Source organism: Equus caballus, chromosome 15 (genome assembly GCF_041296265.1).
Source record: "Equus caballus isolate H_3958 breed thoroughbred chromosome 15, TB-T2T, whole genome shotgun sequence".
NCBI classification, from domain to species: Eukaryota; Metazoa; Chordata; class Mammalia; order Perissodactyla; family Equidae; genus Equus; species Equus caballus.
The window spans coordinates 53,843,174-53,860,099 of NC_091698.1; the positions used below are offsets into that span (position 1 = coordinate 53,843,174).

At 35.3% G+C, this 16,926-nt stretch overlaps 1 protein-coding gene across 7 annotated transcripts in view; it reads left to right on the forward strand.

Moving 5' to 3' along the window:
- The window catches only part of WDPCP (WD repeat containing planar cell polarity effector), a 379,254-nt gene that overhangs the window by 147,813 nt on the left and 214,515 nt on the right, over positions 1-16,926 (forward strand). For all 7 annotated transcript variants that reach the window (XR_011426040.1, XR_011426041.1, XM_070235381.1 and 4 more), the window contains 2 exons: positions 3,161-3,349; positions 6,718-6,841. Coding sequence is in view for 5 of the 7 variants with exons in the window: in XM_070235381.1 (XP_070091482.1) it covers positions 3,161-3,349; positions 6,718-6,841 (313 nt within the window). In the remaining 2 variants the exon portion in view is untranslated. The remainder of the gene's footprint in view (positions 1-3,160; positions 3,350-6,717; positions 6,842-16,926) is intronic.

Consider the following 16,926-nt stretch of genomic DNA (forward strand, 5'->3'; position numbering starts at 1 on the left):
CCAGTGCTTTTCTGCATCTATTGAAACGATTATATGTTTTTTCTGGTCATATGGTGAATTATATTGATTAGTTTTCAGATGTTTCAGCAACCTTGCATTTGTGGGGTAAATTTCTCTTGTTCATAATGTATTATCTTTTTAATATATTGATGGATTTGCTAATATTTTGTTAAGCATTTTTGTTTCTGTTTATGGGAGATCTTGGTCTGTAGTGTTCTTTTTCTTTTTCTTTTCCTGTAATGTCTCTGTCATTTTTGCTATCAGTGTAATGCCAGCATCATGAAATGAGTTGGGAAGTATTCCCTCCTCTTATATTTTGCATTGTGTAGAGTTGATATGATTTCTTCTTTTAATGTTTGAGAGATTTCACCAGTGAAGGCATCTGGACATGTAGGTTGTGTGTATGTATGTGTATATGTAAAGGTTTTTAAACTACGAAGTCAAATTTAAATAATATAGGGTCACTCAGGTTATCTGTTCCTTCTTGAAGGAGCTTTGATAGTTTGGGTCTTTCAAGGAATCCATTTCATTTAAGTTATAGTTATCTGTATAAAGTTATTCATATTATTTTTAATGTCTGTAGTTCTGTAGTGATTATTCCTCATATTGGTAAGTTATGTCTTCTGTTTTTTTCTCAAATTAGGCAAAGATTAGTCAATTTTACTTATCATTTCAAAGAACCAACTTTTGAGTTCATTAATTTTCTGTATTTTGTGTTTATTTTTGTTCTTTGGTCTATTTATTATTTTTATTATTTCCTTCCTTCTATTTACTTTGGTTCTAATTTGCTCTTCTTTCCCTAGGTTCTTAATGTGGAAGCTGGGATTGTTGATTTTAGACCTTTCTTCTTTTCTAATTGAAACATTTAAAGCTAGAAATTTCCCTCTAAGTACTGCTATAGCTACATCTCACACATTTTGATGTTATATTTTAATTTTTATTCATTCCAAATATTATCTGATTTACATTGTGATTTCTTCTTTGATCCATAGGTTATTTAGAAGAATGTTGCTTAATTTCTAAATATTTGGAGATTTTCCAGATATCTTTCTATATTGATATCTAATCTAATTTAATTAAGGGTGAGTCAGGGGACTCACTCTGTATGATTTCAAGATACTTAAATTTATTGAGACTTGTTTTATCACCCAGAATATGTACCCTCTTGGTTGATGTTCTGTGTGCACTTAAAAAGTATGTGTATTCTGCTGTTGTTGAGTGCAGTGTTTTATAAATGTCAGTTAGGTCAAATTCATTGATAGTGTTTTTCAAGTATTTTCTATTTTTACTGATGTTCTAGTTACATGTTCTCTCAACAGCGAGAGAGAAGTGCTGAAATCTCCAACAGAAATTGTAGATTTGACTTTTTTTCCTTTTAGTTCTGTCAGTTTTGGCTTTATTATTTCAGAGCTCTATTATTAGGTATGTTTAAGATTGTTATCTTCAGGAATTTTCAACTCTTTATTATAAAGGGATAGAATTCTAGGCTAATTCATTTTTCTCTCTCAGCATTTGAAAAATGCTGTGCTGTTGTCTTCTGGCTTGCATAATTTCAGAAGCAAAGTTTGTAATTATTCATATCTTTGTTTCTCTATATGTTATATGTCCTTTTTCTTTGTCTGCCTTTAAAGATTTTCTCTTTATGACCTTTTGCACAATTTGATTATGATTATATGTTAGTCTTCTCAACAAATCAGTTCTTTCTCTTGCTAGAAGTATTGCATAGGGGATAGAGTCAACAAATGTCAGATATTTTCGTTTTCACGCAAAGTTCCCACACATTAAGATTTACTGCCAAGAAAACACCCTGATTTATGAGGACTTCCAAGTGCTTGACTGCAGCCTCATGAAGCCTTTTGAACAGTAGCATTCATTGGTTCTCCCAACACAAAAAGAATAATGATGTCTCATTGCTTAGTGTAGTCAAGGCAATTCCCCAGATTCCCTATCAAGTTGAGTCCTGTTAGATATAGCACAAGTTCTCATTTTGATGTGACTTGAAGTTAGTATGAAGAATTTCAGCATCTTTCTCATGAACTAATATATCTTTTAAAATCCAGAAACCTATACTATTCCAGTTAAATGATGATGATGATGATGATAGTAATGAAAAGAAGAATTGCAGTAATATTTTACATACTATACAGCTTACAAATAATTTCACATACATTTTCTCATTTAGCTTTGCAATTATTTGTACTGAGAAATTTTTGTAAACTCACTGAAATCAGTAAACATTGGCTGAAGATAAAAGACTTTACAGCCAGCCATTTTTAAAAGATTAAAAAATAATAACCTGCTTAAAAGCCCTAGTACCTTATCATTTGATTACACAGAAATTGTTAGTTTCAAATGAGATAAGCAATATGTAAAAGATGATAAAATAAAACTAGAACAGAATGCCCCCCCCCTTGTTTTGTGCTCTTTCTCCTCTAAGATTAGAAATAGATTTCTTTTTTCATTTAAAAGGGTAAACAATGTGTTTAGATTGTACCAAGATATTTTATAGCAAATACTAGTTATGAAGGGGATCAATAGCAGGATTAATGCTGATCATTTCTTTAATAGAAGAGAATAATCTCTAAATGCCAATTTGAAATAAATTGATATGTGGTATCTATGAAGAAACTATCAATTGAGAGTACTCATTAATAAAAACAGACTTAGAAGCATTTATATAGACACATCATTTTTGTCATGGATACTTGTACCCCCCACTCCCCACCCAAGTACATAGGGCTGAGTGCAACCTAAAGCTAATAAAGCTGGTCAATAAGAATTGTATTCGCATCAAAACCCTGTCTTTAAAGGTATACAACAGAGACCTACATGACTGATGAAAGATGTAGGGTTAGCTATTGTGGTCTACCTAAAAATTCTTCTCATTTTTATTCACTTTTAGTCTAAGCAGTTTGATTATGTGGAGTCTAAATTAGTTAATATGTGACTGAATGATAAGCATAAGCTAGACAGAGTTGGTAGGTGGTATTTAAAATGAAGATTTAACCACAAAGCAATATTACTCTAGGTCCCCAAAATCCCACATTTCTAGCATAATGTAAGAAATGATTACTGGTTTTTTCCTTTATGGAAAAGTTAATTGTGCTATACTACTTTTTATTTTTAAAAGATTCACTTGGTTTTACATTTTTTGTGACAGGTATCTTCACGCGAGGACAGCTAGGCCTGGTAGACATCATCTTCCAGTACATTCACTGTGATGAGATCTGTGAGGCGATAAACATCCTGAGCAGTATGAACTGGGACACCCTGGGCCACCAGTGCTTTATCAGCATGAGTGCCATTGTAAACCATCTTCTTAGACAAAAGCTCACTCCAGAGAGAGAAGGTCAGACTTGAACTATAATTCATAAATGGGTTTTGTATATATATAAAGTACATTTTATTGAGTCAGTTATTTTTTGAGTTATGTTTAATTAGAGATTAAAAGACAAAAATGTTAATGCCCTATTTAAAACTGACAAGATCAGATATCAAATAATTACGCCCATACGGTACTTACTGTATAGTATTTGTCAACATAAAGAACAAATTTTCTGTATATACCTATGGTGGAACTCACAATGCAGTCATTGTACCTTTTGGTCTAAGTTCTTGTGTGGAATATGCTCAGATTTCAAACTTTGATCAAGAATTTCATGTAGTCTCTAGGGTCTGGTAGACAAAGGGCCCCAAAGATCTTTATTCCTCCTTCACTTTAGATATCAATAAATTTTTCTCTCACACCTCAATCCTTTGTCCAGACAATTGTCCTTCCCACAATTGTGTGTATGAGAATTGCAGCCCAGGCTATTCCTTCTTGTTTTCATTCTAACTTGTACTTCTGATACCTCTCCCTTCTGCCTGCTTGAATTTTCCTACCTTCCCTCAGTTAGTAATTTTGCCCATATGATCTCAGATGTTTATTGTTAAAGAGAGATAAGATGCTGTTAAAAAAAAAGAAAAAAAAGTGCCACATACAATAATGAAATTAATTTTTATATTTGCCAATTATCCAGTATATGTTGTTTTTATTATGAGTTATTTATTCACTTAATGTAAATTGCACCTAAACATTCTTCTATTTGCATCTTTATTTCAAATCTTTGCAATAAGCACTGACATTAATGGTGGGATATCATGGACAATGAGAAACTGTCCCTAGGTAATTTACAAGGTAGGGAAAACAGGAAATATGTCAAAAGATCTTTACTAGAGAGCTTTTTTTCCCTACTATTTTCTTTGCTTGATTTTAGATTTTCTTATTCCACTTTATGTTTCCCAAAGTAAACAGATTGTTTCGATAGAATTCTGTACATAACCTTTATTTTAGTAATTTTAGAGAAGAATAATCAGTAAGAACATGTTCCTTCAGGAAGTTTGCATCATGGGACTTGGCCCAACTCATAGGAGGCCCACAGTAATGTTTATGTAATGTTAATTGAATGTCCTTTTTAAGCTAGTTCAACCTATCTATGGAGATTCCAGTACTTCTACAATGAGAAAATGCCTAGCACAATGCTTGGCCCACAATATGTACTTGATGAATATTAGTTAAAAATAAAAAGAAGAGTCTAACTTTAAAATTTTAGGGTACTAGGTATTACTGTAATATTTCTGCCTGCAGTTATCTCAAGTAATTATTTCCTAGTATTGGTACATTCTCAAGATTGGGTACATAGTAGAAAAAAAAAAAAAGAAGTAGAGTCCTTAAAGGAAGCCTATTATAGTACACACAATCTATACAAAAGACCCTAAATTTAGAGTTGAAGAAACATGGAGAAGAGAAGATATTGACTCTCAGGACACTGAGAAATTGCTAGCATCTTAGTGAATTTGTATTGTAAGATTTCTGTGTTGTAAGACAGATTATTAGGAAATTCACAAATGGGCATTATCAGATTCTTGCCTTAATAAAGGATATTTCAAGGAACTGTAGGGGCGAGATAGGGCAATAAAGAGCTTGTACTAGGGGCCAGCCTGGTGGTGTAGTGGTTAAGTTCATATGCTCTGCATCAGCAGTGGCCCAGGGTTGGTGAGTTCAGATCTTGGGCGTGGACCTGCATGCCACTCATCAAGCCATGCTGTGGTGGCATCCCACATATAAAATAGAGGAAGATTGGCACAGATGTTAGCTCAGGCACAATCTTCCTTAAGCACAAAGAGGGTGATTGGCAACAGATGTTAGGTCAGGGACAATCTTCTTCACTCACACACACACACACACACAAAAGCTTATATGATACTAGGCTATTAGAATAAAATGCTTGCATGATGCTGGGCTATCAGAATATGTAAATTTTAAGTAGGTATATGCATTTTTCCCCCAAGTAACTGCAAAACGCATTTCTAAAATATTCAGAATTTTCCTCTATTGAGATTTATTCTCTCTGAATCTAACAAATTTGACATGGTAATTTGTTTTCCTTTTATTAGTGGAACCCAGTGAGCTCTTTGTAGCTGTGTTGTGGTTATCTTTGAGATCTTCATTTCTGCCTTAAACATCAAGCTGGGCTATCTAATGAATCTATAACTGTGCTGGGAGTTAACCAGTATTCCATGTAGCCTCTTGAACATTTGAGATGTGCGAAACATGCTGTCAAGAAAACAAGCGACGGCAAGAGAATCTGGCTTGTTTTCACAATTCATTGCTGTATTCAATTTTAATCTAAATTGACTGCTGCTTTGAAAGGAAATACCCCTAAAGTTCACCTTACTTTACTGTCTAGATTTGAGATGAAAAAAAGAAATTGCTAACAGCTTAGCCAAGTCCATAGCAATTACTCTGATGAGGTATTTAATACTTTCAAACCCAAATAAGCCTAAAACGAAAGAGTTTTGCTAAATAAGGAATTGTTTATTTGACCCAGTGCTAGTAGCATAAAAATCAGTGGAGTCTTACTGTGAACTGTTGTGTTCTCATACATACTCATACTCTTGCCATTATGGTAATTATATAATTTCCAGGTATTTCTGGGAGGAAACACAACCCCATAGGCGTGTCTTGGTAAAATTGTGAAGTAGGCAATATGTGCCTTTTTCTCCCAATCTCTGTCCCTCTGGTTTATCAAAACCTGCTCTCTGATCCTTCTTTCCTACGAAGGTGTCAGTTGACAGAGAGCAGATTAGCATGTCACCCCTCCCAGGGGTGTCAGCTTTCACACTTGGACAAAACCAACAATCTTATTGTTTACGACAGGATTTAGGGAAGTTATAGGAACTTTCACCATTTCTTTAAAATTTTAATAGAGCAAGATATTACTCCAATAAGGCTATTCTAATTTATATTATTTTCTGAACATTTCTAATACTGATTTCAATTCCCCAATGCGGAAAGGTTAGTTTTCTCCTTTCAGCTAAAGAGTGTAAATGTTGAGTACACTGTGAGTTGATTTTACTGGAAATACTAGTTCAAACTGTGTTACTTTGATGAGTCACTGTTTTAATTACCCATTTGTGGTGAGAGGTTGGTTCATTATGGATTTTTTCAGCTTTGACAGCTTTTTGTTGCTTAGAGTCATTGTCAGCTTTGCCTCAAGTGAAAGTTTGTACACAGGTTTGTTTTTGTACCAGCTGTCATATTTTAATTTCATCCTTCCTGCAAAAAGCTCACATTTCATCCAAGTTTGCAAAACCTGCCTGACTGCAAACATGAGTATTCTGTTGTAACTGAAGGAATTTCACTTGTTTTAGTGCTGCTGTGTTTGAATTCCACAGCACAGCTTGAGGCAAGCCTTGGAACCTTCTATGCTCCAACAAGACCACTCCTGGATTCAACTGTATTGGAATATAGAGACCAAATCAGCAAATATGCAAGAAGATTCTTCCACCACTTGCTCAGGTGAATGATATCTTTGGATTGATTAGTGTCAGATTAATTACCTATTTAAAGAGCCATCTTCTCTAATTAGAGTATTTCATAGTATGCCTATCTGTTTTCTAATAGTCTATTCCCTAAGAGGAAAACAAATCTTCTCTTCATATACTTGATTTACTTTGTTCTTGTTTTCCTTTTAAGGACTATATTTGAATATTGTTTAGGGCTTTTACAATATCAGTACACTTTAATATAACTTCCCCTTTAATATGAAAACAAAAAATATCAGCTATGTAAAGTCAATTTAAAAATATTAATTGTGCTTCTAGTACTAGAGAAATGTTTTAGTTTTAATTGAAGCTAAAAATATGAATGTGCTATAAAGCTCTGAGATGGTCACTGGTTTGTTTTACTTTCAGAATTACTGTAGAAAGATTTGTCTATTGTCCTCTCATATAATGTGGCAAGTTGCTAGCTTCACTCTTCCTCATTTTTTCTGCCTTAAATGGGTATAATACATTCCTTTAACCTTAGGGAGTATATGCAAAATTGGATAATAATGTCAAGAAATTACTCTGAGAAAAATACTGTTGAAGTTAAGGACATAGCATATTCCATATATATAAAGGTCAAAAGCCGATGGATGGACAGAGATGGATAGATAGATGATAGATAGTTTAGGGATACATATAAATGTGTCAATACTGTAAATAAAAGCAAGGTAGTGATTAGCACAAAATGTAGGATAGTGTGGAGTGGGGTGAGAGAAATATGATAGGAATAGACACATGAGAGTCTCAAAGGTACTAGGAATGTTCCATTTCTTAAGATGAGTGGGTGTCCATTAAAACTTATTATTCTTTTAGCTGAATGTATACATTTTGTATACTTTTTTTATATGATATATTTTATAACAGAAAGTAATAGAATTTTCAACTCCATGTACCAAAAGGAAGTATTACATTGAGTTGAATTTAGAGTTTTACTTACAATCCAACTGTTATAGTTCTTTTTAACTCTTTCAAGCAATTTCATGTATAGTCTCTGCTTTTTTCCCAGAACAACCCTGTTAAGGGGGTATTATCATTTGACAAATGAGTAAACTATAAAGTGGCACTTCACTCTCTACACAACAGTGAAGCCTTTGGAAAACAGTCTTTTTAGAACCTGAGAACAATGTTAATATATTGCAGGAGTTATGATCTGTAATTGAATCCTGCCTTTTTACCTGAGTGACTTTAGCATATTCCAAGATACTTTTCACCCTGAATGAGGCAGTCTTCTACATATGAACATCTGCAAAAAATACTGGGGCTGATGTCACATTTATTTGAACTTAGGCCTTTTTCTTTGCTGTCGGTATTATTTTGTTTTCTCTCTTTCTGGGGAATATTAATGAATTCACCTCCTGCCTGACTTGCTCAAAAATGATTAATGTGAATGAAACAGATGTTTTGGAGGCACAGTCTTAGTGGCCTCACTGTGTCTCTGGCCTCTCTGACTTTCTGCAGTGATTTAGCTGTGCATAAGCATCACATTTCATAATGCTGCTGGCCCTAAGATGCTTGTATCCCACTAATATTCACACATTCTACTAATGTGTAATATTTTTGTTCATTGATTTTCCTCAAATGCAGTATTCTAATTATTTTTGGATGTACTTTGGGATGAGATGACTGTTATTGTTACTATTATTATTATTAGGCTTGTGCTTTTTTGTGTGGTTACATCTGGAACATTTTCCTTTGAGGTATGCTAGATTTTCCCATGTTTCCTTTTTTGCATGCTTTGCTACTTTTTCAATTATAATTAGTGTTTATTAGTTGTTTTGATAAGTGGCTATACATGGCATTATGAAAAGAGAAAAGTAAGTTTAGAAGAAATTAAATGAGATAGTTTAAGTTGGAACCATTGTTTTGTTTAGTCTGCTGCCAAGAAACTTTCCTGCTTAAGGGAAGAGAAACAGGCCAAATACTTTTTTGTATTTATGAAGTGCTAGAATTGCATTACCCCAGATACTCAGGCTAGCCAGTATTTTAGCATTCTAAAAAAAATGTTATTAGATAATGGAATAAGTCCTAAACAGTAAAGACCATCATAGGAAATTTTAAATTAAAGATAAAGAAAAGGAGTGCCATCAGAATAGGGGTGTACCTAAGATCACTCACTGTTAGAGCTAAGGACTCAGATTGCCTGAGTCCAGATTGGATTATTTTGATAGAGAAGAAGAAAATATTACATTGATTTTAATTTCATACGGCATATAAAGGGTGAGGTCATAGTATAAATTTGTGATAATAGACAAGTATACTGTGTGGGTTATTAAAATAAATTCTTTTGTATACAATTTTGTTTTAATCTTGACAATAGAGGAAGTCCACAGACATCTTTTTGTTTCTTGGCCTTTTTTATCTTCAGCAAGTATGAAAAATTATCCTGACAGTGTCCCTCCAAATCCAAATGAATCTAAACTTAAAACATACTTCTCATGTCCTGTCACCTTTTTGTATGTGTTCAAAGTGATCGATTTTCATAAAGAAATGCTCCCTATAAATGTAAATCATTGCTCCTAATATTAAAGATAGAAAGCAGTAGAAGTATAATCTTGATATGGTAGCTAAATATAGTATTTATCATAATAAAATTTTTAAAAAGATGATACAGTCTAATTCATAAAATCATTAAGCTGGAAGACACCACCTAGAAGGTGTCTAGAAAAAAATTTCATGTGTTTTCCTTTACTCTCACACTCACAATACTTCTGACACCAGCTGTGTGGGGTTTTTTTTACCCACACTGACCAATTCTCTGACACCAGCTGGGTGTTCTACAATTCAATTCAGTTCTAAGACTACCCAGAGTTAGCACCTACCCCACATGTTAAGGGCTCAGTTCCACAAGACCTCCCCTCATTCAGATGCCATTCACAAGAAATAAGTTCCCAGGTTACTCACAACTTCTGTTTCACTTGGCTACAAATTGGAGGTTCCCACTACTCCCTCCTCAGTTTCGATAATTTGCTAGAGCAGCTCACAGAACCCAGGAAAACAGTTTACTTACTATTTCCAATATTTTTAAAGGATATAAATGAACAGACAACGAAGAGATGCGTAGGGCAAGTTATGTGGGAAAGGACTCCAAGCCTCCTTGTCCTCTCCAGGCATACCACCCTCCCAGCACCTCCAGGTGTTCACCAGTCCAGAAGCTCTCTGAACCCTCTCCTTCTGGGTATTTATGGAATCTTCATTACACAGGCACAATTGATTAAATTACTGGCCATTGGTGATTAATTCAACCTCGAGCACCCATGCCCCTCCCCCTCCCTGGAGGTCTAGGGTGAGCCAAAACCCTCTAATCATGTGGTTGGTTTCCCTGACAACCAGCCCCATCTTCAAGGGCTTTCGGAAAGTTACCTCATTAATATAAATTCAGGTGTAGTTTAAAGGGGCTTCTTATGAATAACAAAAGACTTTCCTTTTGCCTTCTTGGCTTTTAGCACCTAGGAAATTTCAAGGGTTTTAGGAGCTCTGTGCCAGAAGTGGGGCAAAGACCAAAGAAATACTTCTTATGATAAATCACAACATCACAGAAGGCAAATGTAACTTTGCTTAAATTAAGGTTAGAAGGTGATTGTTCACCTCTCTGCCTCCATGAAATTGAACAGTCCTCCAGAACTACCGAATGGGGAAGTATTAACAAGAGCTTTTCATTATAAACAAATAGAAACTATAATAGGAACCCCTAGATATTGATGAAATAAAAGGGCAAATATTTCAAATGAATGTGCCACAGATGAAGCTTATTTTACTAACATGGAAATATATTTATAAAGGATTAATAATTTGTTTTACTTGTTTATTTCCCCTCTTAACTGTAAGACTATTGTTTTCTGACTCAAATGGTATTATGTGATTGTGGCACAGAGACTCATGCTTTTTAAGTGCTTATAAAATAGTAAGCAATATGTTGAGCAAGGGAGCTTTATTGCCTAGAAATAAAAATATTATATTTATGAAATATTTGTGGAAAAGTGTATTGATTGATGCGGGGTCGGTGAGCCCAGGAGTCGAAAGAAAGATTTCTTAGACTCTCAAGGTCTGGCAGTAGTGCTCTTTTATTTAGAGAATAGTGTGGAATAGCATGGGGACAGGACCCATGGGCAGTCAGAGCTTCTGCTGCCACCGCTTCTGCTGCCCCCGCTGGCATGGGGACAGGACCCATGGGCAGGCAGAGCTGGTGCGTGGGGACAAGACCCACGGGCAGTCAGAGCTCCTGCTGCTGCCCCCACTGGCATGGGGACAGGACCCATGGGCAGGCAGAGCTGGTGTGTGGGGACAAGACCCACGGGCAGTCAGAGCTCCTGCTGCTGCCCCCGCTGGCATGGGGACAGGACCCATGGGCAGGCAGAGCTGGTGCATGGGGACAGGACCCACGGGCAGTCAGAGCTCCTGCTGCTGCCCCCGCTGGCATGGGGACAGGTCCCATGGGCAGGCAGAGCTCCTGCTGCTGCCCTGAGTTGAGGGTTAGGGCTAATTTTATAAGGCATGGATACGTGACTTATTTTTACTGGAAAAAAAGAAAAAGATGATGTAAAAAGTCATTAAATGATTTCAGTGCAGATGAGGTCTGGTTATTGTGCGGTCATATAACTTTAGATATGAATCTGGCCATATAGATCGGCATGCAGGTGAGGATGCCCCGGGCTTCTCTCCCTGGGGCAGTCCTAATTCATACCATAAAAAAAGTCCACTGGGTCATATAGTTTGGCATGTAGGCCAGGTCACCTTGAGCTTCTCTAGCTGGGGCAGCCTTAATCCACATCATTGATGTCTGGATTTTCCTTTCAGTATAACAAAATGTAAGATGAATTTGATGCAGGGTCGGTGAGCCGAGGAGTCGAAAGAAAGATTTCTTGGACTCTCGAGATCTGGCAGTAGTGCTCTTTTATTTAGAAAATCGTGTGGAATAGCATGGGGACAGGACCCATGGGCAGTCAGAGCTGCTGCTGGCATGGGGAGCTGCTGCTACAAACATGGGTGGAGAGTAAGGCTAAATTTAAGGCATAGGTATGTGAGTTATCTCTTTACAAGGCAAAGGAAAGAATATGTAAAAAGAGTTGTTAAAATGGTATCAGTGCCAGTAGGGTTCTGGTTATTGGGTGGTCCTATAACTTTTAGATAAGAATCAAACCGGATTGAGTAAATGACAGAAGTTACCGCTTAAATATTATCTTCAGCCAAAGACAAAGGAGGATGTTGGGGGGGGGGGGGAGTCAGTTACATGAGGTGGCCAGGCAGTAAACAACTTAAGTTCTTGCCTTTGGCATTGATTAAGAGTTTCTAGAGATAAGGTCATCCCCCTTCTTCCTGGCCAGAGAGGGTGGCATCTTTACAGATGGAGGTTTCCCTTACAAATGTAAATGTTTCCCAACAAAGGGCAAGCAAACTCCACTCCTCAGAGTTGCTTTTATTAAAGGTAACCAGCCCCCTTCTCATCTACAGTTTTAAAAGTAACCAGCCTAAAATAATCCTCATCAAATTGATGTATAGAAAGGGAGATTGATAGATATGTGATAAAACAATATTGTAAAAAGATGATGGAATCTTTCAACTTTCCTGGTTGTTTGAAAATTTTTATAATAAGACGTTGGGGGAAAATATATATTATGCTGGAGTCAATATTTACATGTAGAATTCAGAAAAAAAGGGTAGTCTTTTGGAAGTGGCTCTTATAGAAAATATATTTGATAGGCAAAAAGAAATTATTTTGTGACTAATTGTCACAAAAAATTGTTAACAAATTCAATTTCTAAATGGCTTTTTCAGTTATACTTTTCACTAATGGAGCATACACAGTAAATAAAACATTTATATGAAATAAATTCAAAGAATAGTAATACTACAATAGTTACCTAAAAATATTTAGGGAACAAGACAGAATGATCTGCAGAGAAAAACTTCCTAGTCAGATCATCTGAAAATGCTGGATAATATATTTAAAATACTTGTTTAAAGCATGGTCGAGCTGGCAAGAAACTAAGGGAAACACTCAGAGGTTGAAATGACAAGGATACTTGATTCCACAAGAGTAAGCAAACTCAAAGTTTGCCTTAAGGCCATCTGCTGGCACCTGGCAATGAAGTGCTTAGTTTACAAAGGCTGTGTACTCAGAGCATCAGGAAACAAAGCCTAGGGCTCAAGCAGAGTGGGCGATTGGATCAGAGATCCCCACATGAATCTAGGACCCTTGAAGGACAGCGTCTTCCCTGAGAGAACTAGAAAGAAGGAAGGGATAAGATGCAAGAAGGAATGGTCAGCATAAAATAATGTTAAACTTGTGGGAACCCTAAACAAAAATTGATCTTATAAACACTAATGTCTAATTCAAGGGGTTAAAAATTAAGATAAAACCCTGGACAGTAATAACATATAAATCAGAAGAAGAGTGAAGAAGTTAAAGCATTCTAAGGTCCTTGTACTTTTCAGGAGGAATATAGAGATAATTATTAATACTAGATTTTATTAAGTAAAATATACACACCAGAATTTCTAGGGTAATCACTAAAAGAATAGAGAGTATATAATTTTCAGACAAACAGAGTGAAAATGTTGGATGAGGAAAAAGATTCACCAAATTTGCCAAAAGAAGGCAAGAATGAGGGGGTGGGTACAGCATGCAGGAGGGAAGAAACAGAGAAAAAAAGATGGAAAACAGAAAACGCACAATGAGATAGTAGAATGAACTTTTAAAAATCAGTAGTCATTGTCAATGTAAGTGGGCTAAATTTTTTATTTGCAATGTTGAAACAGATTTTTTTCAAAGTTTTTACAAGACACCTAAAACAGAGAGAGTTTAAAAGAGAATGAAAAAAGATAGGTAAATACCTAAAGAGAGCTAGTAATGTTATAGCTCTTTTAGTCTTTAAAGCAAAATCATTAGTAGAGATTACTAGAGATCAATATTGACAGAAAAAGCAATTCACCAGGAATATATAACAATTCCAAATGCGTATAACATAGCTTGAGTACACATAAAATAAAATTGACAAATTCACTGTCTTGGAGATTTTAATTTCCCTCATGTGGTAATTAATAGATTAAGTCAATAAAATATCAGGAAGGAAATATAAGATTTGAACAATATAATTAAAAGCCTCGTTTAATGAACATGTATAGAGTACACAACAACTGGAGACTGTACTTTTTTCATGAATAAACAAAAACATTTTAAAAAATTGACCATATTTTAGGACATAAAGTTCCTGAAAATTTCAAAGGGTCATTTGTATTTCCTCAACAATTAATTACTGAGTGCCACATGCCAGGCACTATTGTTAGATCTAGGAATATAGCATGAACAAAACAGACATACACACACAAATCCTCATAAGTTAAATCATCATAAATCATCATAAGCATCATAAGTTTAAATTATAGTGAAGGAAACAATATGTAAATAAGTAGGCAAAATATATGTAATGTTAGGTATACAAAACAGGGCCAGGAGCCCGGGAGTATTGAGTGGTAGGTAGAGTGAGTGGACTGCAGTTTTAAATAAGATTGTCAGGAAAGGCCTCACTAAGAAGGTGAAATATGGGGCCAGCCCAGTGTCACAGAAGTTAAGTTCGCACATTCTGCTTTGGCAGCCTGGTGTTTGCCAGTTCAGATCCCAGGTGTGGACCTACACACTGCTTATCAAGCCATGCTGTGGCAGGCGTCCCACGTATGAAATAGAGGAAGATGGGCATGGATGTCAGCTCAGGGCCAATCTTCCTCAGCAAAAAGAGGAGGATTGGCAGCAGATGTTAGTTCAGGGCTAATCTTCCTCAAAAAGAAAAAGAAAGTGAAATATGAATTAAATTCTAGCAGTTTGGCTGGAGCAGTGAATGAAAGGCAGGATAATGAGAGAACGGGTCAGAGGGATAGCAAGTGGCTCTGTACTATAGGACTTTGTTGGCTCTTGTAAGGAATTGAGATTTTTCTTTTGAATAATAGGAGAAGTCAATATATGATTTGGAACCAACTAGTGACTGGATCACTGAGATGCTGTATTGAGAATAGATGTTTGAAGGTTAAGGCCAAGGAGACCAGTTTGGAGCCTCTTGCAATAACTGAGTGAGAAATGGTGGCCATTTAGAGCAGATTGGTAGCAAAAGGGATAAGGATAGAGTGGTTGGATTTTGGACATATTAAAAGTTTTGCTGACAGAATTTCCTGACAGACTGGATGAAGAATACGTTAGAAAGAGAAGTCAAGGATGGCTTCAAGTGTTTGGACCTGAGCAACTGGAAAAATAGAGTTGCGATTGACAAGATTCTTGGCTGCTGACATTTGTTAACACTTTTATCAAGTCTAGGAGAAATTCTGCTCTGTTAGATATTCTGCCCTGTTGAGGTCTGAAAAGAAACATGAAGAGAAAACACGATCAACAATTTATAAGGCAGATTTTATTACATCTGCAGATCTCATAGCTCAAAGAAAGACCTTGTCATATAATATATGAACATTAATAAGTGTCAGAATGTCTACCTTTATGTGAAATATATTTGTTTCCTTTGTTTAATAAAGTGTGGACATAACCTTACTTAACAATTCTTCACCCTTTCATTATATGTTTAAACTTAACTCAGAAAACTAGGAACAGATGATGTAACCTCATTTGTAACTATAATAAGTACTCTCATCCATCTCTCTCCTTGAAGAGGATACAAGATAAGTACTGTTCAGTTCCTATTTTTTTAATTCTCTCCTTTTCCCAGTTTTTCCTCACTGAGAACCATGTTCAAATAATAAAATATTCAGTTTGCTGTAGATTATGATCCTTATTACTTATCTCATTACATTTCATAGAAAGAGAAATACTTGAGTTTTGTCAGTACATGGAGAACTAAAGAGCAAGTTTCTAAATTTTAGGGAGGTAACAAATAATAGCTTTCCTCATAAAGTTAACATGTAGGCCTCAGCAGTGCTGACATTAGTTTGGTGGGATCTTTAATGAGCATTCTGATCACATGTGGTTATTCCTGTGCGAGGATACGTATTCGTCTTTTAGTTCATAAGTTTTATAAATAAATGTTGTTTAAACCTAAAGCCCTCCCATTAATTCACCTTTTCCTGATCCACAGGACTGTACATTGTCGTTATAGTTTTTAGAACACTAAGCTACATTTTTTCCAAAATAAAAATAGCTTTCTGATTGTAGAAGTAATACATGATTTTTTTCACAATATACTAAATACCACTGCCCTCTTTTCATGTCAGTAAACATAGGTCCACAGTATGTATTATAAGGATGTACCACCATAATTTATTAACCATCCTCCTATGTAAGTTTTTGTTCTATAAACAATGCTGTAATAAACATTATATTCATATTTATGATGAGATATATGATGATATATATATCACATATACACACACATACCTTTGTGCATTTATCTGATTATTTCCTCAGAATAAATTCCTATAATTAGAATTATTGAGTCAGAAGTTATTCACATTTATAAGATTCTTGCTATATAGTGTTAAATGTCCCTGTGACCATTTTGTGAAATTACTCATTTCATCATACCCAGAGTTGAAATAATCAATATCTTAAAGCATTGACAATTAAATAGGTGGCACCTTGCTGCTTTAATTTTATCTATTAAATTCTCTCTTATTTTAAAAATTTTTTACAATTAATAAACTTTATTTTTTAGAGCAGTTTAGAGCAGTTAGGTTCACAGCAAAATTGAGAGGAAGGTATAGAGATTTCTCATATACCCTCTGTCCCCACCTGATTAAATATTAATTTTTTTATTAATGGTGATTGCAAACATCTTCCTATATATATATGCTGTTTGTATTATTATATGAATGACTATATTTAATGTGTGCTGGTTAAAGCAAAGGGCTTTATAAACATGATCACATTTAATCCTCACATCCTAATATGTAAGCATGTCTTATCCCCATTTTATTGCCAAGGATACTTAGACTAAGTAACTTGCTGAACAATTATATACAATACATGGCAGACCAGAATTCTAACTTGAGTCCTTCTGCCCTCAAAGTCCTTGATCTTCACCATCATATTAGGAACTGAACTACCATGCCTCAGGAGCTAAG